The sequence below is a fragment of the Dryobates pubescens genome, chromosome 5 (assembly GCF_014839835.1).
Source record: "Dryobates pubescens isolate bDryPub1 chromosome 5, bDryPub1.pri, whole genome shotgun sequence".
NCBI lineage: Eukaryota > Metazoa > Chordata > Aves > Piciformes > Picidae > Dryobates > Dryobates pubescens.
The window spans coordinates 4,660,071-4,684,917 of NC_071616.1; the positions used below are offsets into that span (position 1 = coordinate 4,660,071).

Consider the following 24,847-nt stretch of genomic DNA (forward strand, 5'->3'; position numbering starts at 1 on the left):
CAGTAGGTGCAACAGTTGTATGAGCCAGATGAATCTGGAGGCAGCAATGATGCTGGTGAGAGGCCTCGAGCACAAGCCCTGTGAGGAGAGGATAAGGGAGCTGGGATTGTTTAGCCTGCAGAAGAGGAGAGTCAGGGGAGACCTTATTGTTCTCTACAGCTACCTGAAGGGTGGTTGTAGCCAGGCAGAGGTTGGTCTCTTGTCCCAGGCAATCAGCACCAGAACAAGAGGACACAGTCTCAAGCTGCACCAGGGGAAGTTTAGGCTGGACGTGAGGAGAAAGTTCTTCACAGAGAGAGTTGTTAGCTGTTGGAATGTGCTGCCCAGGGAGGTGGTGGAGTCACTGTCCCTGAAGGTGTTTGAAAAGGGATTGGATGTGGCACTTGGTGCTATGGTTTAGTAGTCATGAGGTGTTGGGTGACAGGTTGGACTTGATCTCTCAGATCTTTTCCAACCTTATTGATTCTATGATTCTATGTATTTGCTCTTTGTGGAGTAGCTGATGCTGCTGGGCTTTTGTGATGCAGAGGGAGCTGGCTGGTGATTGCTCTCCTAGGATGTGTTATTCTCCAGTTTATATAGTACTTGCTATGCATACAGAAGTTGTCCTCATTGCAAAACAGGTGGTGACTTTGTACTGTTCATCTGTAATAAGATTAATAGTCTTGATTTATGTGCCCTGAATAGTACTGTTGTTGCCTGTCCTTGCAGGGTGTTCTCCTTGTCTGACTGCGTCCTGTAAGGCAGTTGCTGCTAGCTGGTGATGTTAGTTACTGTTTCCCTGCCCCAAGTCCCACTGATTGAAATGTGTACAGAAAAGAGTTTTCTGTTCTCCACCTCGTGGTTGGAGGTGAGACAGCAGAAGAGCTGCCCTAGTGAACCAAACTCGGGCTTGCAATGGGACTTGTAAAGGTGAAGCAATGTCAAACTTGTCTGTCTTCCACTTCTGGTTGCAAAATGTAATTTCATTAGTGTGTTGAGTTTGCTTTCTCCAGTGCCTATCTTTCTGTTTAGAGGAGGACTTTATTTGGGGGAATATGGACATGTAAGAGCGATGGAAACGTTCAGCTTTCCACGTGTCTGTATCTGGCGGAGGCAGATACAGAGACTGAGCAGAAGTGTGGTGGAGGTTTGTTGACTGCTGGAGGCCTGGCACAGTTCAGTACATTCTGTGCATTGGCTTTGGCTGAGCTGGCCAGGGCCAAACCACCATGCACTGTCAAGCTGTCTGCTCAGAAGTCTTGCTCTTGGCTTATTTCTGAGCTTTCTCCAGAACAAAACCTAAGGACTTGAGACTGCTTATTGATGAAAAGAGGACTAGCAGCAGCCTTCTTGATGCCTTTCTCTTTATTCATCACCAACAGTCTAAAACTCGCTTCCTTACTTTGCCCTGACCCACCTTGTTCTTTGCAGAAAAAAACACAAACCCTGTTTCTGTGTGTTTTCAGGTCATTCTTACTTGGTTTTTTTACAAGGCTGTGTGTTTTGCTGGGGTTTGATAAGCAAACTGAAACTCCAGCCACCCTGGTCTCCTCATCTTCCTCTACATGACTTTTAGGTGTCTGCACAGGCCTGCTGTGTACTGGATAGGCATGCCTCTTCTCTGCTGTGCCAGCAGACTCCTGAGCCAGCCCTTCTGGGATAGTGAAGCCACTGACTTTTCTGTGCCCTTCCCACTGGAGATAATGTGGAGATGCTGGAGTCCAGACTCTGGAGGCTTTTCCTCATTCGTGCTTGGGCATGGTCTTGTTTCCCCCCTCTCCTATCGAATTCTATTGCCTTGTGTTGCTCTGGGTGCCAGCATGTGTGTGCAGTGCAAGGGCTGCATGCCTATGAAAGCCAAATTTCAGGCAAATAGCCTGAAATTTTTGACTGTAGTACTATTATGGGAGAACTGTTTCTTCTGTTCACTTTTCTCTCTGGGGATTGCATTTAATACCTCTTAGCTTTCTCAAATGTATGCCAGCTTCAGCTACCAGTGGCAGTCCCTTTCTGCCTGGAAAACAATGTTCTTTGTGCTAGTTTCTGAAGTATTCTGCTTAGTCTTTGGGGTGGTTAAGCAAGGGTCATGTCATTTGCCTGAAGGCAAAGCAGTCCTTGGCTGGTTAAGCAAGGGTCGTGCCATTTGCCTGGAGTCAGGGCAGCCTTTGTCTGCTGTAGTTTGGGCCACCCAGAGCAGCAAAGGACAGGCTTTGTAGGTCCTACCTGCTAATATTTTGATACAGTCCTGACCATGTGACAAATCCTGTAGGCAACCTCTGTCTTCTGAGTGGAGTTCACAGTGGTAGCAGGGATTATGTCCATGTAATTTGCCAGGGCAGTGCTTTTCCTTGGCAGGTTTTCTGGTCTGCCTCCATAACTGTAGTAGAAAATGTTGGGTCTGTGAAAATGCAGCTTCACTGGTACCAGTAAGCAGAATTGATTTGCACCAAATGAACTGATTAGGATTTCTGCCTTGTGACTCTGGGCAGGTCTTATCTCTCATCACCTTTCCTTACCTTCAGAAATGTGTTGCAGGAAGGTGCTTTCCTTTTTAATTTCCTGTGCTCTGTGGCTTCCTTAGGAGCTGTTGGCATTTCTGTAAATGAGGTTTCTTTAAGAATCTGGACTTTCACATATTAGATTTTTGAAAGGTTTTCTGTGTTTTGTCTCCCCAGCTCTTTGCTGGATAATCTCCTGGAGGTTAAATTGCTAATGATTTCCCCTTTTCTCTAGGTGCTGTGATTGGGGATGGCCAATCAGCCGTGGCCAGCAACATTGCCAACACCACCTACCGACTCCAGTGGTGGGACTTCACTAAATTTGATCTGCCTGAAATCAGCAATGGTAAGCTGGAAAAGACACCAGTACTTTCTTTCAAGTCTGTACCAACCAGAGCTGCCAGAAGCCCCTCAATTTAAGAAGGACTTTGAGACTCTTGAATGTGTCCAGAGAAGGGCGATGAGGCTGGGGAGAGGCTTTGAGCACAAGCCCTACAAGGAGAGGCTGGGGAGCTGGGATTGTTTAGCCTGGAGAAGAGGAGAGTCAGGGGAGACCTTATAGCTCTCTACAGCTACCTGAAGGAAGGTTGTAGCCAGGTGGGGGTTGATCTCTCCTCCCAGGCAACCAGCACCAGAACAAGAGGACACAGTCTCAAGCTGCACCAGGGGAAGTTTAGGCTGGAGGTGAGGAGAAAGTTCTTCACAGAGAATTGTTAACCATTGGAATGTGCTGCCCAGGGAGGTGGTGGAGTCACCATCCCTGGAGGTGTTCAAGAGGGGATTGGACGTGGCACTTGGTGCCATGGTTTAGTAGTCATGAGGGTGATAGGTTGGACTCGATGATCTTTGAGGTCTTTTCCAACATTATTGATTCTATGAATTCTGTAAGCTCTAGGACTTTCCAAAAGTAGCTGCATGTTGTAGGCCTTGGATTCCTTGATTGTCTTGCTGCATTGTCAACTGTAAAACACTTAGCTTTTCAAGAAAGTTGACCAAAAGCAGTCTAAGCTTTTCCTGCTCTGTCTACCTTTGTATTCTTGCTGTGCAGAAAATGGGCCTTTTCTGTGAGCATTCTCATGGAAACACACAGTCCTCTTAGTAGAATTCTGTATCCAACCTTCTCATTCTTTCACCAGAAGTTTTCTTGGGATATTGTTTCTATACCTTTACATTAGAACCTGATAATCAATTTGGTCTGGATCCTCCCAAGTTACTGACATCAGTGTAGATTAAAGTGCTGCAAAAAACTTTGGGAACCAGGGTCCTGGGCTGTTGGTTACCATAGCAGTGCAAGCCAAAGGAAGTAGATGTAGCTCCTGGCCATTTGCTAAAGCAGTGATTTGCCCTGTATCTCAGGTGAAATGAGTCAAGAATATGAGCAACATTGCTGGTACTAAAACAATTACTTACTTTCTCCTTCCCTTGGTGAAGATCAGACTGTTATTTCACTTGTGATCTGAGGCATAAGCTTGCTCTTCACACTGGAAGGCTTCCTTACCCAGGCACAAGCGTTTTTGATGCTTGTGGTCAGCTGATCAAGGAAGGACTTTTTCAGGGCTAAAACTAACTTGACTGGAGAGGCTATTTTTAACCCAGAATGGTATCCTGATATAGCTTGGTGCACAGCTGCAGAAATGTTTATGGCAGCCTGAGATGAAGATAGGAGTTAGGATATTCATGGATGTTTCTTTGCACAGTGATTTGTAGCTTAGGTCATCTCTGTGCATGTGTGAAATTCATTGCTTGACTTATCAGCAAAAAGCAAATTGTCTTCTGCTCTAAGAGACTGACTTTTTCAGGGAGAGCAAGGGGTCTTTTTTTTGAGAAAGGCTTTTTTTCTTCCACAGGTAGCCTTTGAAATGAATTAAGAGAGAGTTTCTGCCAGTCTCAGCCTTATCTGTTCCGCAGTTCTAGCAATGATGTATCTGACAGTAGAGATCTTTGTGTGGGGCACTGTCCTGTTGCTTAATGTGGCATATTGAAATCACAGAATGTTTGGAGTTTGAAGGGAGCTTTAGAGGTCATTTAGTCCACACCCTTTGCCATGGCAGGAACATGTTTCAATAGATTAGGAGATTAGGCTGCTCATCCAACCTGACCTTGATGATGGGGCATCCGCAGCATCTCTGGGCAACCCCTATGGAGCCATTTATCTCCCAGTCCCTAGGAAATCAGAGGACCTGGTGTAAAGCCACCAGTAGCCCTTACAGAAAGCTTCCTTACTGTGTTGTTTTCACAGGTGAAGTATCTGGCCTTTTTGTCTCATCTCCTTCCTTCCTGATGTTTGTAGCCTTGTGGGAAATAAAAGCCCTGCTTCAAGATGGTAGCTCTCGGTATTGTAGAGGGGCAAGACACTCTCTATTTTTGTCTTTGAGGACCATTCTGCCTCTTGGGAAGGAACATGCAGTGTCATCTTGAAAGTAGAATGCTGTGTTGACCTTGTGTGCCAGTTCTTTGATGTGTCTTGCTAAGTGCCAAGCTTTGTAGTACTAGTGTGAAGTTGTAGGCTGAGGATCTGTGCTCCAGACGAAGTTTTGCCACGTGGTGGCAATACTTTCCGTGGTCCAGCCAGGCTCTGGAGCAGAGTAAGGATGAAGTCAGAGGGGAAATCATCTTGCTGTTGACTTCAATATTTTGGGACTTCTCTGTAAGCTTGTAAAGTATCTGAAGAGTGCTACAGCTGCTAATAGCTTTTTGTTTTTCTTCCCTGCCTCCCCCTTCCCTTCCTGAGGGGAAGGCTGCTGATGTAAAAAAAGCATAAGATGTTTGCTTATAACTTATGGAATCCCATAGAAAATAAGAACCATCTGCTCCTCAAGATGTCAATATTTCAATCTTCCTCTACCCTATCAGGACACTTCCACTCTGAAATACCCCAATTTCTAGCTAATTGGAAGCTGTGGTTTCTGTTGTTACTGTGTCCTCCTTGCAAGCATGGTTCCTGCTATAAGCCCTTCACAGCACTTCTGACTTCCTGCTTCGTGCTTTATAGTACTTGGCTTGACCATCTGGATTTATTACCATTGGGAAATGTTCAGCTTTACTCTGCTTCTACCTTTTCACATGCCAAGCCTAACTCTGGTATTTCTATGTTGTTAGCACTGTCTCCCCCCACCAAGGTGTAGTAGGGATGTATGAAGATCACAATATCACAGTATAACTCAGGTTGGAAGAGACCTCAAGGATGATCAAGTCCAACCTGTCTCGACAGACCTCATGACTAGACCATGGCACCAAGTGCCACGTCCAATCCCCTCTTGAACACCTCCAGGGATGGTGACTCCACCACCTCCCTGGGCAGCACATTCCAATGACAAACGACTCGCTCGGTGAAGAACTTTCTCCTCACGTCGAGTCTAAACCTCCCCTGGCACAGCTTGAGACTGTGTCCTCTTGTTCTGGTGCTGGTTGCCTAGGAGAAGAGACCAACCCCTTCCTGTCTACAACCACCTTTCAGGTAGTTGTAGAGGGCAATGAGGTCACCCCTGATCCTTCTCTTCTCCAGGCTAAACAATCCCAGCGATTGTTGATGTAGCAACTTGATTGAAGATGTAGCAACTGTGCTCACCAGATAGTTGCCAAGCTTGCATAGGCGCAGAACAAAGGCAAGCTGCAAATTTGCCAGGGCACATGGATTTGAAGAATACTGTGAAGCTGAATGTGCAACAGTGGAGTGGTGGGTTGGAGGAGGGTTTTTTTTCCTGACTCTTCATGATCTTGGAAATAATGTTTTCCCAGGAAAGCATGTGACCTCAGTAGCTCCTAAAAAAGGATCATTTCCAATAAATCAGAAGTGGTCATGAGAGACAATTTGCTTCCAGAGGGAGCTGTTGCACTTCCTGGGGCTGGCCTAAGCCACAAGTGGTTTGGAAGTTCAGGCAGATGAAATGATGCAGCTGAAGTTCGGGACTGCCTGCCAGCTCTACTCTCCATTGAAGAAATGACTCTGTGGCCAACCTCCATCTCTGAGCGACTCTTCTTCCTGTTTAATTATAACAGAGAAAAGATAGTTTGGAAGTAGGATGTTTTCCACTGGAGCAGACATGTCTTATCAAGTGACAGCAGTGTGAATAGCACAGTCCTGTGATCTCAGCAGCTAAACCCCAGGACCCTTCAGAGTTCTGAGATCAGGACTCGGCTCTGCAGCAGTGACCTCGCTAAAGCTCAGTCAAACAAACAGACAAAAGAGGGCTCCAGTGGTCTTGGGGAAGTAGCTTTGCAGGAACATGAGCAGTTTTAGACTCTGTCTTGTCTTAATGAATTGCAAAATGGAGATGGCTTCAGATTTCTATTCTCCTTTTGCCATGTTTGCTTTTAATAACTCTGAAATGAACGTGGCTTGGTCTTACACTGTAATTGTCAGTCATGCCAGCTTTGGAGTAGGGAATGCACTTGGCAGCAGAGATCATGCTATCTCTGGCATTTATTTAATATATCAGTAAGTGGTGCATATCCTTAACATTTCCCACTGCCTAACAGGTATCAAATCTGATCAATGTACAATAGAGCCTTCACACAGGTGAAATATTTGCAGGTTTTATCTCTTGTTTATGTCTTCTGAATGCAGTTTTTCTTGTGCTGCCCAGCTGCTCCATTATTTCATTTCCTAGTCCTTGTGCTGAAATGGGCCAGTTCTTCCACAGCTATGCATCAGGGATTTGTCCTGTTCTGACACTGGCTGGGACATGAGGATGGTGATCTGATCAATGCTTACTGGGCCACATTGGGCTGCTTAAGAACTTAGAATAAGAAAAGAGGGGGGAAGGTATACTAAACAACGTAAATGGGAGCAGCTGTTAGGGAAGTGTGGTGCTTAAGAGTGACTAGGAGCGGCTGGTGTGCCCAGCACTCTTTTCCTTTGGCAAACAGTGCTGTTGCTGCCGGCATTCCAGGCCTTCCCCAGCTTCCAGCATAATTATGCTGTAGGTGTAAGCACTCCAAGTTGGCACAACAGCTTGATTAATTTGTTGTCTGATGTTTCTTTTGATCTGTTCTGTCAGCTCGGTGGCTCCATTAACAACAAAAGAAAACAAGAGATGAAAGGGGCAGCCTTCTTGTAAATGGTTCTACAAAAATAGTGTGGGTTGGGTTCCCCCCCTCCTAAAATCTTGTGTATTAGCTTCATTTTCATACATCAGGCCACAGGCTCAAAGAAAGCAAATAGCTTGTGGCTTTGTCAAATGCATCTTCCCCATATCTTGGGAATTTCTTGGATGCTTTTCCTTGAAATGAAACCTTGCTGAGATCTCCACTTCTCAACATTTAGACTTCTGGTGGCACTGTGGGTTGTCTTGGTTCTAGGTTAGGTGCTACCCGACTCCCTCATCCTTCTAAATGGGGGAAGAGCAAAGACCCATAATAATAATGTGACTCAGATATTCAGAGACTGAAATGAAGGACATGCTTTCTTGTTCTGTGCAACTTGCGTCTGTAGTGTTTTATGCTCAAGGGGGATGGATAGAATAGATTAGAATAGAATAGAATAAACCAGGTTGGAAGAGACCTTCAAGATCATTGGGTCCAAGCCATCAACTAATCCAGCACCACCTAATCAACTAAACCATGGCACCAGCACCCTATCAAGTCTCCTCCTGAACACCTCCAATGATGGTGACTCCACCACCTCCCCAGGCAGCCCATTCCAATGGGCAATCACTCTCTCTGTGTAGAACTTCTTCCTAACCTCCAGCCTAAACCTCCCCTGGCGCAGCCTGAGACTGTATCCTCTTGTTCTGGTGCTGGCTGCCTGGGAGAAGAGACCAACCTCTGCCTGTCTACAACCTCCCTTAAGGTAGTTGTAGAGAGCAATAAGGTCACCCCTGAGTCTCCTCTTCTCCAGGCTAAGCAACCCCAGCTCCCTCAGCCTCTCCTCATGGGGCTTGTGTTCCAAACCCCTCACCAACTTTGTTGCCCTTCTCTGGACACATTCCAGCAAGTCAAAATCCTTCCTAAACTGAGGGGCCCAGAACTGCACACAGTACTCAAGGTGTGGCCTAATCTAGCAGGGGAGCTCACAGCCTGTTTTGTTAAGAAGAATTCACCGTGTGTAACAAACTTTGAATAAAGAACAAGGCAGGTTGGTGTGGTGGTTTGGCCCTAAAACTGTCACAGTTGGCTGTCGTTGTGGGTTGCTCAACAAGAACCTCTGTGCTGTAAAAAAAAGTTGGGGGAGAAAAAAGAAAAGCCAAAAAAGAATCGAAAAGAAACAGCAAAACCAACCAAGCAAAACAATCAAACATACAATACATGTTTCATTTTCCCCAGTCATCTTCCTAGGTCTTTGCTGGACTCACTACCATTTAGAGTTTACTCTTCCTTGAACATGGCTGACCAAAACTCTGCCTGTCATCTCAGCACAAAGTTGTGTACTAGCACTGCTACTCCTGTTTTTAAGTGAAGTTTAGGGTATTACATCAGGCTCAGTCTTTGCTGTGATCTCCAAAAGTTGATTCTCTCTTCCATTTCAATTTTGCCCTGTCTCTGTGTGCTTCAGCTCACTCTCTGATCTGATCGTGCTCTGTTAATGAAATTACCCAACGTTATCAACAAAATCCATCAACAGCTCCACTCTGTGCCTAGCCCATTGAAAGAGCTAAAAAAATAGGTCTGGTTTTGAAGTGAGTCACTGAAGAACTCTGCAGGAATCCTCCTAGTTTGACAGGTATTACAGTAGTTCAACCTATTGTCATGTCTCCTTCAGCTAATTCACAGTATATAACTCCAGTTCTTGTTTTGATGGCCATCTTAATGAGTACTTAAGTGAAGCCTAGACACTAAATTAAGAGCAAGTACTGTTAAAAGAATTTAGCTTAGTCTTCATTCTGTTGCCTTTGTTCAGCTAGCTTCAGACTAAGCACTCAGGCACCTTGTCTTCTGTTGGACCTTCTGTTCTTTGAAGGACCATGTGTATTTTAAATTCTGTTGTTACAACACTGGCAGTGCCTACCATTATTTAGTTTTTTTTCTGTTCAGCACCTCTCTGTTTATACTAGGCTGAAAATTACTGTTTTTAGCAGCTTTGCGACTGGAGAAACGGTTGAATAAATTTGGAGTACAGGTGTAGGTGGTGTGGTACAGAATGTGATTACATAGTCCACTTTTTATCCCTGTCTTTTTCATCAGCTGTCTCGTTTTAGAAACTCTGAAGCTGATACTCAACCATGTAGGAAACCAGTTCCCAGGAAGAATGTCTTTGAGACCAGAAGAACTAAAGATGAGGGTCAGCAGATGTCTTAAATCAGCAGTGCTGGAAGAAAAAGCCGTCAGTCTGTGTCTCTGTCGTGACTTCTTTTTCTGCTGCTACGAGTGTCTGTGTGGTCTTGTGCCATACCAGGTTACTAGGTTGGGAAACTCTTCTGGCTAAGAAGTGACCCAGACAATAGTCAGTCGTTTCTCAGCCATATCAATTCCCTGATGTAGCTTGCTTTCCACAGAAGTGTTGGAAACAAAGGGCAGGGATTGTTTCCTCTGGCAGCAGCAGCAGTTTGTTAAAGCATTGAGTTACAGCCTGTATTTGATTTGGAAGCTCAGACTCTGAGAAATATGCACAAAGCATTCTTGACACTGTTCTTTTGTTAAATTGATAAGGAGTCTATCCCAACAGCTACCTTCACAAATTCATCAGTACTTCTAGCTGAACAAATCAAAGCCATTTCTAGTCTGGGCATGGTCTGATGATTTAGAAGAGAATTTCTGGACTATACAAGTTTGTAGTATCATAGTATCAGTCAGGGTTGGAAGGGACCACAAGGATCATCTAGTTCCAACCCACCAGCCATGGGCAGGGACACCCCACACTACATCAGGCTGGCCAGAGCCTCATCCAGCCTGGGCTCAAACACCTCCAGGGACGGGGCCCCAACCACCTCCCTGGACAACCCATTCCAGGGCTTCACCACTCTCATGGGGAAGAACTTCCTCCTCACCTCCAGCCTGAATCTCCCCACCTCCAGCTTCATTCCATCCCCCTAGTCCTATCACTCCCTGAGATCCTGAGAAGTCCCTCCCCAGCCTTCTTGTAGGCCCCCTTCAGATACTGGAAGGCTGCAGTTAGGTCACCTTGGAGCCTTCTCTTCTCCAGACTGAACAGCCCCAACTCCTTCAGTCTGTCCTCATAGGAGAGATGCTTCAGCCCTCTGCTCACCCTCGTGGCCCTTCTCTGGACATACTCCAGCATCTCCATATCCCTCTTGTAATAGGGGCTCCAGAACTGGAGGCAGTAGTCCAGGTGGGGTCTCCCCAGAGCTGAGTAGAGGGGGAGAATCACCTCCCTTGACCTGCTGGCCACACTTCTCTTGCTGCAGCCCAGGATCTGAAGTTGATATCGTGCTCCACATGAGCTTAAGTGTATGAGATGGGGTGTTCAGTCTTTTGGCATACCAAGTTTCTATATGGCAAATGTGGTCTTTATTTCCATTTTCTTATATATGTTTCTACCCCCTTGAGTTTAAAAATACTAGAATCTGAAACATCCCCATCCCCAAAATAGTGTGTGCAGTTTCAGCTACAAACCTCCTGGAATAATTACAGCAGGTTTAGCGCAGAACTGGAGCACATTTACATTAGGCTGAGAGAGTGAGCATAATTCCAGCATTGTTTTATCAAGCCACCATTGAACTGCTGGTGATGACAGTGCTAGAAGGCTTTGCAAACTCACTGTGCTGGGAATGGCACAAATGCACAGCAGAATTCAGTAGCCCAAAGAGCTTGTATCCTGCACGTGCAAGGCACGGAGGGGAAAAGGTTTGTAGGAGGTCACCCAGCAGCTCGCCAGCAGAGAGAAAGCAGAACTTGGTGTTTTGATAATTGCTGCTCACCAGCTTGTCTGCTGAACAGTTCCTCCACTGATTGCATGAGTGTCTCAAATACTGGAGTAATTAAATGGAGTACTGGCTGAAGAAGTCTTGCCCTTTCTCACTTGCTTTATCCAAGATTGGTGTAAAAATCAGCTGTCAAAAATGAGTGTCTGTATCTGCAGGGGAAGTTTTTCCTCTCATCTCCTGTTTATTGGAGATAAGGGGAGCTGGAACTAGGGGCTCCACAAGAGAAGGGGAAATGAATTCAAAGTGTACTGTTTCTAATGACACCACTGCTGGAGTTTGTCAGAAAGTCACAATTTAAGACTTGTTTAAACTGCTGTCCTTTGCAAAGGATGGTGTAATGCTCAACAGAGGAGGGATTTGCTAAAGTGCAATTGCCACTATTTCTTGGCTGATTGCTCCAGGAGGTGAGTAGATTTCATTTCCTGGGCTCACTGCAGCGTCTTATCTCCGTTTTGGAGCAAGTTTTACATTAATCAGGGTATTAACATTTCATAAACTTTCAGAGGAAGCTAAATGTCTTGAGTGCCTTTTGCGTGTGCTGTCCGGTCTGGAGCGTTAGGTTAGGCAGAGAATAAAGGTTTAAACCTGACTGCTCTAATCACTGTTCCCTTCCTTCCTTGCAGCCTCTGTGAACGTCCTCGTTCAGAACTGCAAGATTTACAACGACGCCAGCTGCGATATCTCTGCTGACGGGCAGCTGCTGGCAGCTTTCATTCCCAGCAGTCAAAGAGGCTTCCCTGATGAAGGAATACTGGCTGTGTATTCTTTGGCACCTCACAACTTGGGCGAGATGCTTTACACAAAGCGGTTTGGTAAGCATGCAGCAGCAAGAAGTCAGGGTGGGCCGAGGTGTGAGAAGTTTCCTCAGAACTCAGCCTTCAGTGAAAAATGTGGTAGTCTGGAGCTCAGTGGCCTTCCAGCCAGCCACCCATGGTAGTACTGCTGGGGAGAAGCATTTGGTGTGATCTGAACGTGTAACTGGTACAGGGAGCTACTAAGAGTAGGTTTTTATTCCTTAGAGAGCTTTGTTGTCTCAGTGGGAGGACTCCTGCAGCAAGGAAATGTCTTGCAACATTTATGCTTATGCAGATGTTTTATTTCTCTACCCCTTATGAGAATGAGCCTAGTATGTCACTGTAGTGGTTTGAGCCTTAACTGGGAGTTAAGAGCTCAGATGGGGGCAAGGCTGAGAATCTCTCCCCGGCTCCCCTCTCCTCCCTCCCAACAGAAAGGGGGGGAAAAAAAAGGGAAAGGGAAGGAGCAAATCCACCAAGCAATAATCTGGAGTCCCCTTGGAAGTAGAGAGGTAAAGAGTTTTCTTCAAAATATATATATATAGATATATATATATGTATAAAAACAGTAACAAGTAAGGTTCACAAGGGCAAGGAGTAAGGATGGATGGGAGGGGAAAAGAAACCCCAAGAATACAAAACCAGTCTCTCTCTGAAGAGGCGCAGAAGCAGCAAGGAGAAGGATCAGGCCCAACCACGTGGCAGAGGAGCAGGAAGGCAGCTGCAGTAGCTCTCATCCAGGAGAGGCAAGAGCCAAAAAGGAGAGCTAATGGCTGCAGTGTCCTCCCTTTTATACCCTAGCTGGGCAGGGAGGGGGGAGTGGAACAGACTCGGTTTCCCAGGGGGAAAATGCCCTGCAGGGAGGGCAAAGCACCCGCAAGCCCTCCACCCTGTTTTCAGGATGGGCATTAACCCACCACAGTCAAACATTATGGGCATGCTTGCCTTGAAGAAGCTATGAGGATGAAGTATGGGAAGGGATGTCAACCTGTGAGAGAAATGACCCCTCCTTCTCTTCACAGGCCCTAATGCCATTTCTGTCAGCCTGTCTCCAATGGGCAGGTATGTCATGGTGGGACTGGCTTCCCGACGTATCCTCCTGCACCCCTCCACGGAACACATGGTTGCTCAAGTCTTCAGGCTGCAACAGCCCCACGGTGGAGAAACCTCTATGAGGGTGAGTGATATGTATTCTGCTTCTGTGTGTTTTCATCAGTGATTTTGTGTCACTTTGGCTCTAGCCCAGTAGTTGGTTGCTGGGTTATGAAAGCAAAGGGGAAGCGTGCTCCAGGCCCACTGAATAACAAACATGTGAAGGAATTTATTGCAGAGCTATGCAAACATGGCAGGAGAATATAAATGTAACACAATTGTGGAACTTTACTCTGATTTCAAATATGATGGCAAGCAAATACATTTCGTCTTGTGGAATGCATTTTAAGTATAGAGATCATTCACAGTTCCTAGTGGTTTTTCTCTACTTCTTCAGTTAATATACATCTTGTTTGTGGTACTGCAGCTGGCTTTGCTGAGGGAGTTTTTCACCTGAGATTTCAGGATCACTTCCTAACACTCCTAAAAATGACTGTCCTCTGGGAGAGAAGCCACCAGCACTTTCAGGAAGGGGTCAGTGCCAAGCTTCATATCATACTTGCAGAATGAAGATGAGGCACACTTTTGCCAAAGAGGTTTTTTTGTTGGCTGTTTTTGTGAGCTTTCTATGTATATGTAAGAACATTTTGGCAATGGGAATTATCTTCCTGTACTTCTGTTTTGTGAGAGAGCTGAACCGTGACACCCTCTAACTTGGTTCAGTACCTGAGGAAAAAAGCTCTTATCTTTTTGCAAACTGGCAAGTAGAGGTAAGAGAGCAGGTGTGTCTTGCTTTGTTCATCAGTGGAGCACAGCAGCTGTTCAGTGAAAGTTTAGGACGGGGGAAAAAACATGTCTAGTTGATCGTGCCCAAAAAAGGTTGAGTAGGCAGAACTAAGCAATTCTGAGAGCTGCAGTTTGGCTGGCTTCAATTTTTAGGCCACGTATTCAAGTGATCTGTTGCAAGTAAGTTCTCTCCCCTTTTTATTTTGGGGCATAATTTGACCATAGTGAATTAATCCCATGAACAGTTTTAGGGTTTTTTTTCCTCTAGTTTCATCCCCTCCCATCCTTTTGAATAGAATAGAATTAACCAGGTTGGAAAAGGCCTTTGAGATCGAGTCCAACCTATCACCCAACACCATCTAATCAACTAAACCATGACACCGAGCACCCCATCCAATCTCTTCTTAAACACCACCACCCCCCACCTGGCTACAACCTCCCTTCAGGTAGCTGTAGAGAGCAATAAGGTCTCCCCTGAGCCTCCTCTTCTCCAGGCTAAGCAACCCCAACTCCCTCAGCCTCTCCTTATAGGGCTTGTGCTCCAAACCCCTCCCCAGCCTTGTTGCCCTTCTCTGGAGACGTCCAAGAGTCTCAACATCTTTCTTTAACTGAGGGGCCCAGAACTGGACACAGGACTCAAGGTGTGGCCTAACCAGTGCAGAGTACAGGGGCACAATGACTTCCCTGCTATCTCTTATTTTAAAAGGTCAAATGATTATTACTTTTGGCAGAGCTTTCCCAGTGAAGAGTTGAAGTGAGCCATTTGTCTAGTGGCTTGGCACCGAGGAGAGACTTGTCTGTAGAAGAAACTGCTTGATTCACCTTCAGATGCTGTAGTTGCTCTCCAAACTGCTCATGATTCAGGGAGGGTCATCTCAGCTGCATCATTACATGAGCTGCTTTATCAGCTGATAGAGAACTCTTGTTTATCATCATCTGCTCCCTGGTATAAAGCAGGGGAATATCTATGATGAGGATGTTCTTCGGTGCACTAGTCAGCAACTTTTTTCGTCTCTGATTCTGGGCCCTCATTCTGATTCCAGCCACTTGAGAGAGGGAAATTGGAATGTATGTATGAACAAAAGCACAATTTGGTCAGCAGGTACAGTTGGTGAAAGCTATGTCCATATGATAAGAGCACTAATTGTATGTATCCTGCTAGGTCCCTTTAAAAGTGTCGTTTGCCTTGGTACTGTTTCTTTTTTTCCTGTAGTTATTTTAAGATCCTAGTGAAATACATACATAGCTTTTACTGCCAGATATGGGAGTATCTCTTCCCACAGTCTTTTTCACCATATCATAATAAGATAGAGAAGTCCTATTAGCAAAAAATCACATCTCTTCCTCTCATCCATCCTTTACATTTGCTCTAAACTCCAGTTGCTAGGGCTTCTAGCCCTTTCATTTGCAGACTTTTGTTTCTTTGTAGCCAGCTAAATCAGTGAGCCTCTGTCTAAATCTCCCATTTATTTCTTCATCTTCATTTCAAACAAACCTTCTCCTGTGTTGTGTTGTACTCTTCAAATGCTTGCTCTTACCCTTGCTCTTAGTCACCATTTAGTGAAATAATGCTTTGTGTTCCTTTAATCTTCTTGTAATTCAATCTCCCAGCTTTCAGGGTTTGTTGGGTTTTTTCATTTCTGAATTCTTTCTGAAATACCCTTTCCCCCCCCCGCCCTTTTCCCCCCCATTCTAGGATGTGTTTAAATATGCATCATCATAGTGTCAGTCAGGCTTGGAAGGGACCACAAGGATCATCTAGTTCCAGCCCCCCTGCCATGGGCAGGGACAACCCACACTAGATCAGGCTGGCCAGAGCCTCATCCAGCCTGGGCTTAAACACCTCCAGGGACAGGGCCTCAGCCACCTCCCTGGACAACCCATTCCAGGGCTTCACCACTCTCATGGGGAAGAACTTCCTCCTCACCTCCAGCCTGAATCTCCCCACCTCCACCTTCATTCCATTCCCCCTAGTCCTATCACTCCCTGAGATCCTGACAAGTCCCTCCCCAGCCTTCTTGTAGGCTCTTCAGATACTGGAAGGCCACAATGAGGTCTCCTGGGAGCCTTCTCTTCTCCAGACTGAACAGCCCCAACTCCTTCAGTCTGTCCTCACAGGAGAGGTGCTCCAGCCCCCTGCTCATCCTCATGGCCCTTCTCTGGACACATTCCAGCACCTCCAGATCCCTCTTGTAATAGGGGCTCCAGAACTGGAGGCAGTACTCCAGCTGGGGACTCCCCAGAGCTGAGTAGAGGGGGAGAATCACCTCCCTTGACCTGCTGGCCACACTTCTCTTGCTGCAGCCCAGGATCTGATTGGCTTTCTGGGCTGCAAGTGCACACTGAGAGCTCCTGTTGAGCTTCTCCTCCCCCAGCACCCCCAAGTCTCTCTCCTCAGGGCTGCTTTCCAGCCAGTCCCTGCCCAGCCTGGATTTGTGCCTGGGGTTGCCTCGACCCAGATGCAGGACCCTGCACTTAGTCTTGTTAAACACAGTTTTACCAGAAGCCCAAGAAAGTAGTTTTTCCTGCTGTTTTTGGTCTAAGGGCTTTGCTGTATGCAGGTGAAAACTGTAGGGATTTATTTTCTCTTTGCCATCTTTCTCCTTTCCTTTGCTGTTATGGTGCCTTGAAAATTTTGTACAATTTTTCCCCGCTCTTGCTTTTCAGATTTGCTCCACATCACTGCACTCCTGTCTTTTCTCATCTGCTCTAGTTCTGGATTATTTTTCTCCAGATGGATTGCATGTATTCTAAAGGTTGCTTTTTTCATCTTTCTTGCACATACATTTTTAGCTTCCAAAAAAAAACTTTACCCCACGTTTTAAATATATCAGTCTAGCAGGATTTGCTAAGTAATTTGTTGGTCTCTCCTTTCCCACATCATGTTTAAAGATGTTAAATATGCCTCATTTCTGACTGCTCTTGGACTTCCAGCTTGCTGCACATGATGCAGGGTCACAGCTAGACCCATATGAGTTAATTTGATTCAAGCACCTGCAGGATGGTGTTGAGTTTCAACACTGTAGTGCGGTGTCTTTGTTTGAAGAGCGGTGTGGTGGGTTGAAATTACCCCCCCAGCTGAGTTGGGGAATTACCCCCAAAATAAAATTGCCAGACCAGCTCACTTGGAAGCAAATGAAGCTATGTTTATTTACAAGCAAACTAAAATATAGCAATATGAAATGCCTGGGAGAAGAGACCAGCCCCCACCTAGCTACAGCCTCCCTTCAGGTAGTTGTAGGCAGCAATAAGGCTTCCCCTGAGCCTTCTCTTCTCCAGGCTAAGCAACCCCAGCTCCCTCAGCCTCTCCTCACAGGGCTGTGCTCCAAACCCCTCCCCAGCCTCGTTGCCCTTCTCTGGACACCTTCCAGCAAGTCAACATCTTTCCTAAACTGAGGGGCCCAGAACTGGACACAGAAAAGAGCCAGGAACTAACTCTACAGCCAATTTTGTAGGGATGAAGGACTTACAAGAGGGAAATACACCTTCCACTCCACCTCCTGGACACTCTAGACCTGGAGGTCTGCACTTTGTGGTTCTTAAAGGCACTCCAGCCTCTAAACCACTGCATGTGATGTGGGTCATCTTTGTGCAGTCTGTAGGGCCATGCCTGGAAAACAAAGCTGTTCCATTTGTAAATATTATTCCTTCATCTAGTTGTAAAAATGAGTAGATCACCTGTAGGTATTTCTTGTGTGTGAGTTTTGCCAGGAGAGCTCTGCAAGCTTGTAATGCTTTTCAAGATGTGCAGAATAAAATTAGAGCTTGAGGTAGGAGACTTGGCGGTGAATGGTGCCACATCCAGCTGGTGGCCAGGCATCAGTGGCATCCCTCAGGGATCAGTGCTGGGCCCCATCCTCTTTAACATCTTCATTGATGTTCTGGATGAGGGGATTGAGTCAGTCAGCAGCAAATTTGCAGATGACACCAAGTTAGGAGCAGATGTTGGTCAGTTAGAGGGTAGAAGGGCTCTGCAGAGGGACCTCGACTGACTGGACAGATGGGCAGAGTCCAATGGGCTGGTATTCAACAAGTCCAAGTGCCAGGTGCTGCACTTTGGCCATGGCAACCCATGCAGAGCTACAGGCTGGGGTCAATGTGGCTGGAGAGCTGCCAAACAGAGAGGGACCTGGGGGTGCTGATTGACAGCTGCCTAAACATGAGCCAGCAGTGTGCCCAGGTGGCCAAGAAGGCCAATGGCATCCTGGTCTGCATTAGGAATAGTGTGGCCAGCAGGAGCAGGGAAGTCATTGTGCCCCTGTACTCTGCATTGGTTAGGCCACACCTTGAATATTGTGTCCAGTTCTGGGCCCCTCAATTTCAGAAGGACATTGAGACACTTGAACGTGTCCAGAGAAGGGCAACAAGGCTGGGGAGAGGCCTTGAGCACAGCCCTGTGAGGAGAGGCTGAGGGAGCTGGGGTTGTTTAGCCTGGAGAAGAGGAGGCTCAGGGGTGACCTCATTGCTCTCTACAACTACCTGAAAGGTGGTTGTGGCCAGGAAGGGGTTGGTCTCTTCTCCCAGGCACCCAGCACCAAAACAAGGGGACACAGTCTCAAGCTGTGCCAGAGGAAGTTTAGGCTGGAGGTGAGGAGAAAGTTCCTCACTGAGCGAGTCGTTCGTCATTGGAATGTGCTGCCCAGGGAGGTGGTGGAGTCACCATCCTTGGAGGTGTTCAAGAGGGGATTGGATGTGGCACTTGGTGCCATGGTCTAGTCATGAGGTCTGTGGTGACAGGTTGGACTCGATGATCCTCGAGGTCTCTTCCCACCTTAGCGATACTGTAACGTTCTCAGCACACTGCCTGTGGAGTGGCTGGCATGTTCACATTCAGCTGAGTGAAAACCTGCTTGCAACTTGGCCAACATGCCGTAGCAGCAGCTTTAGGAAACCTGGTGAAACTGTATTCTTCAGCCTGTAATTTGATGTGCACATTAGGGAGACTCAGAAAGTGTCTTTGCCTCTCTGCCAGCAGCTTGTAACACAAAGCGGTTGTTACTCAACGTCTTAATTAAAAATAAGTCATGGCCCTGTTTTGAAGCAATGCTTTGTGGATATTTTAATTTTACATTACTTGCAGAACTCCCAGGAGAAATGCTGCATCAGATTCGATGAAAATCCTTGTAAGTTGTCCTGACAATTGTTTCTTCCTTCCCTGATGCCTCTGCGTTTGCAGTCAATGAACGGGGAGAGCAGGGCTTGGCGAAGTGGCACAGCAAAAGCGTGGCAGCGGAAGGCAGTGATTATTTTTGCTTCACATTAACTCCTCTTTGGCTAGCAGTCAGTGGTGTCCAGGTTTCTGTTCTCCAGAGGTTTTCCTCCATCTTGCTGGTGAAACAAAGGTTGTGAAGATGCAGTCAATTAGTTTTGTTATGCGAAGCTCTTAATCCCTTTAATTGCGCACAGGAATGCACTATGGCTCCTGGTGTAATTTTCAGAGTTGGGGAGAAATGTTTTCTTTGAGAACCACAGCATGTGTGATTTGCACTAAGGAGCATCATGGTTATATGAGAGTAGAGTCGAGTAGAATAGAGTCGAGTAGAATAGAGTCGAGTAGAATAGAGTCGAGTAGAATAGAGTCGAGTAGAATAGAGTCGAGTAGAATAGAGTCGAGTAGAATAGAGTCGAGTAGAATAGAGTCGAGTAGAATAGAGTCGAGTAGAATAGAGTCGAGTAGAATAGAGTCGAGTAGAATAGACCAGGTTGGAGAAGACCTTTGAGATCATCAAGTCCAACCTATCACCCAACACCATCTAATCAACTAAACCATGGCACCAAGCACCCCATCCAGTCTCTTCCTAAACACCTCCAGTGATGGTGACTCCACCACCTCCCTGGACAGCACATTCCAATGGCCAATCACTCTTTCTGTGAAGAACTTCTTCCTAACATAGCATGGCATAGCATAGAATAAACCAGGTTAGAAGTGATCTTCAAGATCATCATCCAACATCCAGCCTAAACTTCCCCTGGTGCAGCTTGAGACTGTGTCCTCTTGTTCTGGTGCTGGTTGCCTGTGGGAAGAGACCAACCCTCACCTGGCTACAACCTCCCTTCAAGTAGTTGTAGAGGGCAATGAGGTCTCCTCTGAGCCTCCTCTTCTCCAGGCTAATGAGTGTGCATTGCCTATGTCCATCTTGCTTCTAATATTTTGGCGACGTTGCTTAGAGTTCTGCAGGTCAGGGCTGACAATATTTGACAGTTCTGAATTGTGTTCCACAACAAAGTAGAGAGTTGTCATCAAATCTGGTAGAGGTTCACGCTCTTTCTATTCACTTCCTTCAGATTGATTGATTTGTTTAGCATTTCAGATGGAAACATGGCTTTGAAGAGCAAGTTTGTTTTTCAGATTACAGCTTTAAAAGCTCCCTGGTTAGTAGTGTTGACTTTTAACAAGAGCAGTATGCATAAGCCTGATTATTTCTATTGCTTGTCTTTTTGGAGGGGGTTGTGTGCTTGTTTTTAGTGTGGGGGTTTTTGTTTGGGGTTGTGGGTTTTTTTTTTTTGGCAAAGCTAGCTAACATCTCTGAAATATATCTGCAGCTGGAGCTTACAGAGGAGGGCTTCCTTTTAGCAGTTGTCTAATTTGGGGTGGTGTGGATAGCAGCGGTGCTGGGAATTATCTGGAAATATTTGAGTTTCAGAGATAAGAAGTTTGGAGAAGGGACTCCAAATATGGAGTAAAAATCAGTTTTGCAGCCTGCTTTGAAAGCATAAGCAGAACTAATCTCCAAATAAAGGGGATCTGTTTTCAAGCTGCTTGAGTCTGGGGTAATTTCTGTCTTCCCTTGATTTCAAGAGTATGCAGAGGTTAAAGAATGTAGAAGAATGTGAAGCTAGAAACTTGGAGCTGAAGTTCCTTAGAAATATTGAAGAGTAAGGATCATATTACCCTGGATCTGTTAGCAGTGTATGTTAGTGAGACAGGCTGCCAGAAGGTAGTTTTATTTCTGGCATTCACAAATTCTGGTGCCCTTGAAATGTTTAATGTTTTTCATTTTACCCAGAGGAAGCTAACTCCAAAATATCAGAAAAACATGGTTACTCTAAATCCAAATTAAAGTACAACTTGGAAAGGGGCTTTTAAGCTGGGGATACAAAAAGTGAAGTAGGTGATAGGAAAGAAACAAATGATTGACACGAAGTTGAAGAACAAATCATGCAGTTTGTGGGGATGAGGTGACAACCAAGCCCCATCTCAAATACTTCATTGTGCTTTGAATTTGGAAGGAAATTTAGGTTGTGGAGATGCAGGATTAGCTCTTGACAAGGCTGGTGGTATTTGGGAAAGGCTACTGGTATTTGGGAAACATCCCAGTGAGGTGGTGGGTCAGTAGCCTGGATGGAACAGAATGTGTGTATGCTTCCATTGTAAACAGATGGAGAATTCCAAATCCTGCAGGGAAAGGGGCCTGAAGCAGAAAGGCACACAGAGCTTTAGCACAGACCAAGCTTAGTTTGCTCAGCATATACCCTCTTAACAAGGACAATGTACAGAAGATATGAGAAGATGCACAATTTTGAGTGGTGGTGTCTTCTGAGCTTCGTGCAGGTGTTAGTAGGATGTGTCTGGTGTGGCCTGCAAAGGTCCCTGCCAGATCTTGTTGACTCACTGGTTGAGCTGTGAATGCTCCTGCAGCCATAAGTGAAGGGATTTTAAGCCTGGAAGTAGATGGCCAGGCACATTTGCTGAGCCAGGGCACAAGTGGCAGATTTGTCAGAACCCTTGATAATGTGAAAAGAAATCTGGTTAGGAGAATATGCAGAGATGGCTTCCTGCAGCATGTTACCTCCAGTGCAAAAGTTCCTGTGAGCTGACACACTTCTGAAACTTGAGAGTAGCTTGTGGACAGTATGTACAGTACCAACCTCTTGCTGAGTTACTGAAGCAGCAGAATCATTGGTGTGGTCCCTTGTGTCTTCTTTTAAGAGACATTTTGACATCTTCAGGTCAACAGGAGGGACCTTCTGACAACTCTGAGTAGAACTGCTAATAAATCCAATTAGTGCCCAAAGAAACTGTTCACTGTTGGCAGAAGTTGAACCAGGTAGGTGTTTCTTAGACTGCAAAAGTTCAAGCAGAGTCACAGACTGCATGTACTAAGAAGGGGGCATAGGAACAGAACCCTGTTCTAACTTGTGAGGGAAATTCCTCCGTTTCATACAAAATGGAACACAATAGTCTGGGTGAGACCAAACAGTTGCATATGCTCTGTGTATTAGCAGACTCTGGCAGGTATCTTTAGAAAAAGAGAGCATCTCCCAACCCCATGTTGGTAAGCACTGCTTCAGTAGGGTGCTGTAAGAAAAAGTTGCATTCAGTGTCTCTGAAAAATGGAATGCCCCCTTGGTGTTACAGACGGCATGGAGATGTGTGTGGGTGTTTGAGTGTAGATGCAGGAATGCGATGTTGTAAGAGTCACTTAAATTGCTGTCATGACTGATTCACCCATGTCTACTAAGGCAGAACTGGGAATAAACAGTGAAAACTTTAAAGAGGTTGCCCAGGGATGTGGTTGAGGCCCCTTCCCTGGAGATACTCAAGGTAAGGCTTGGCGAGGCTCTGGGCAGCCTGGACTAGTTGTGGGTGTCCGTGCCGACTATGGAGAGGTCAAACTAGATGACCTTTGGAGGTCCCTACTGGCCCTGACCATACTATGATTCTATGAAAACTCATGAGGATCTCTTCATAAACTGTTGTATGAGTAATCTCATGTGGTGGTTAAACATGGGAGCAGTGTCAGTGTTAGCAAACCAGTGCAAAGAAAAGGCAAATTACTTTTCTTCAGGATGCTTTTGTTTCAGGGGATGTGAAGTTGAGAGCCAAGACTTTTTGTTCAATATGTGCTCCAGTATTAGAAGAGCTCAGCATTTCCATTTCAGTTAAGTCACAGTATCACAGTATCTCTAAGGCTGGAAGAGACCTCAAAGATCATCGAGTCCAACCTGCCACCACAGACCTCATGACTAGACCATGGCACCAAGTGCCACGTCCAATCCCCTCTTGAACACCTCCAGGGATGGTGACTCCACCACCTCCCTGGGCAGCACATTCCAATGGCTAACAACTCTCTCGGTGAAGAACTTTCTCCTCACCTCCAGCCTAAACTTCCCCTGGCACAGCTTGAGACTGTGTCCCCTTGAGACCATTTTCAACATAACAGCTACTGTTCGCTTTGGTGCACTTGGGTGTACAGGCAGAAGAAATTATGGCAAAGATGGTTCCATGTCTGAGATTGTTTATGTGCAGTCATCTTGCTCAAACCAGGAAGGGGGAGAAGAACCTGTTGCCAGGTTTGCACTGAACTGTCTGGGCTGAGTAGAGGTTTGCAGTTTCATGAAGACTCTTTTTTTTTTCCCCCAGTACTTCTTCCTACCATCTTTCTTGAATTAAATTTAAGCCAACTCGTTCCTCCAGTATTTGTTCCTTCCAGACGTGTAGGCAGCTGGATGACAGCCTCTTTTCACCTCGATGAGGATGCATGTAGCTCTGTCATCAACATATTGTTGACATTTGATCTTGTGTGCCATTCTGTTGAGGCTCAGCAGACAGAGAGCGGGGTGGAATGGCAGCTGCGTGCAAATCCTTTGCTCTTGTCAGTAGATCTTCAACATATTGTAGGTTCTGCTGTTACAGTCTCAGCCTGACATTTAATGGGATTCACAGGTACTGCCTTTGTTCTGCAGCCCGAGTTGGGGCATAGCTGAGGGAGCTTGTCAGGCCTCTTGCCAGGGAAGTGACCATGTTTTTATGAGATTGTTCTGACGCCGAGAGCTGCTGGTGGTTTTTGCAAGAGATAGCAGTAGCTGGGGGGCAGAGTCTTGTTTGTACAGTTCAGTTCACACGTGCATCTGCACTGAATATTTACACATCTCCCTGCCGTCACGCCGACACCCCCTTTGGCGTTCCGCTTTCTCTCCTTTCATCTGTTCCGAGCGCGCACACACGCAATCGAAAGGACGATTGTTTTGTTTAGCAATTTCTTGCTTACTCAGCCCTAGCTTTTCAGATCCTGGCTTGGGCCAGTCCCCTTAAGGGCTTTTTGGAGTTATTACCCTGTTTTTGCAGCCTTTGGGAGGCGGGTAATAAATTAATGAGCCAATTCACTGTGAGTGTGTTGTTTTCCTGAGTGAAAGCTTTGTTATCCAAAGTGAGCCTTTTCTTCACAAGACCTGGTTCTTGTTAATGTTTTGAAGTTTCCCACTAGTTATTTTAAAGGTCTTCCTGATACAGTAGTTGCTTGGCAGGCTTGTGAGATGAAGTACCAGCTGATAATTAGAATTAACCAGGACGGAAAAGACCTTCGAGATCATTGAGTCCAACCAATCACCCAGCACCATCTAATCAACTAAACCATGGCACTAAGTGCCCCATCCAGTCTCTTCCTAAACACCTCCAGTGATGGTGACTCCACCACCTTGCTGGGCATCCCATTCCAAGAGCTAGCCTAATGAAAGGGCTAGGTGTGCTGCAATAGGACTTGTCCTGATATGAAGGATGAGCACTCTATTAGGTGATTGAGTATGGTCAGGAAGAACAAATAATATTTCCCCTTCGTAGAAACTTTTCTCAGTGCCTCCAACAGAAACTTCTGGTGCTGACCTAGTTTAGGAATTGGCTCAAGTATCCTCATTAAAGATTTGAGTTGTGGCTGAAAGTGAAGGGTTAGTTCTCACTTAACTCCCTGTGGCTCAGAAGGCAAAGCTCGGATTTTCTGCGCTGACAATGGGCGCAGAAGAAGACAGAAGGAGGTTTGTTGTATTGGTAAAGACTGACGAAGTTTTGTGTATGATCCTGTTGCATCTGGGGAAGATAAATGGAGTTGGAAGAAATTGTATTTGTGCTGAGCATTGGATGATAAGATCTGTTTGA

The 24,847-nt window shown here is 45.9% G+C and overlaps 1 protein-coding gene across 2 annotated transcripts in view; it reads left to right on the top strand.

Annotated features, from left to right (window-relative positions):
• The window catches only part of AMBRA1 (autophagy and beclin 1 regulator 1), a 172,012-nt gene that overhangs the window by 102,389 nt on the left and 44,776 nt on the right, over positions 1 to 24,847 (top strand). For both annotated transcript variants that reach the window (XM_054161469.1, XM_054161470.1), the window contains exons 12-14: positions 2,716 to 2,826; positions 11,926 to 12,114; positions 13,119 to 13,273. In XM_054161469.1, the coding sequence (XP_054017444.1) occupies positions 2,716 to 2,826; positions 11,926 to 12,114; positions 13,119 to 13,273 (455 nt within the window). The remainder of the gene's footprint in view (positions 1 to 2,715; positions 2,827 to 11,925; positions 12,115 to 13,118; positions 13,274 to 24,847) is intronic.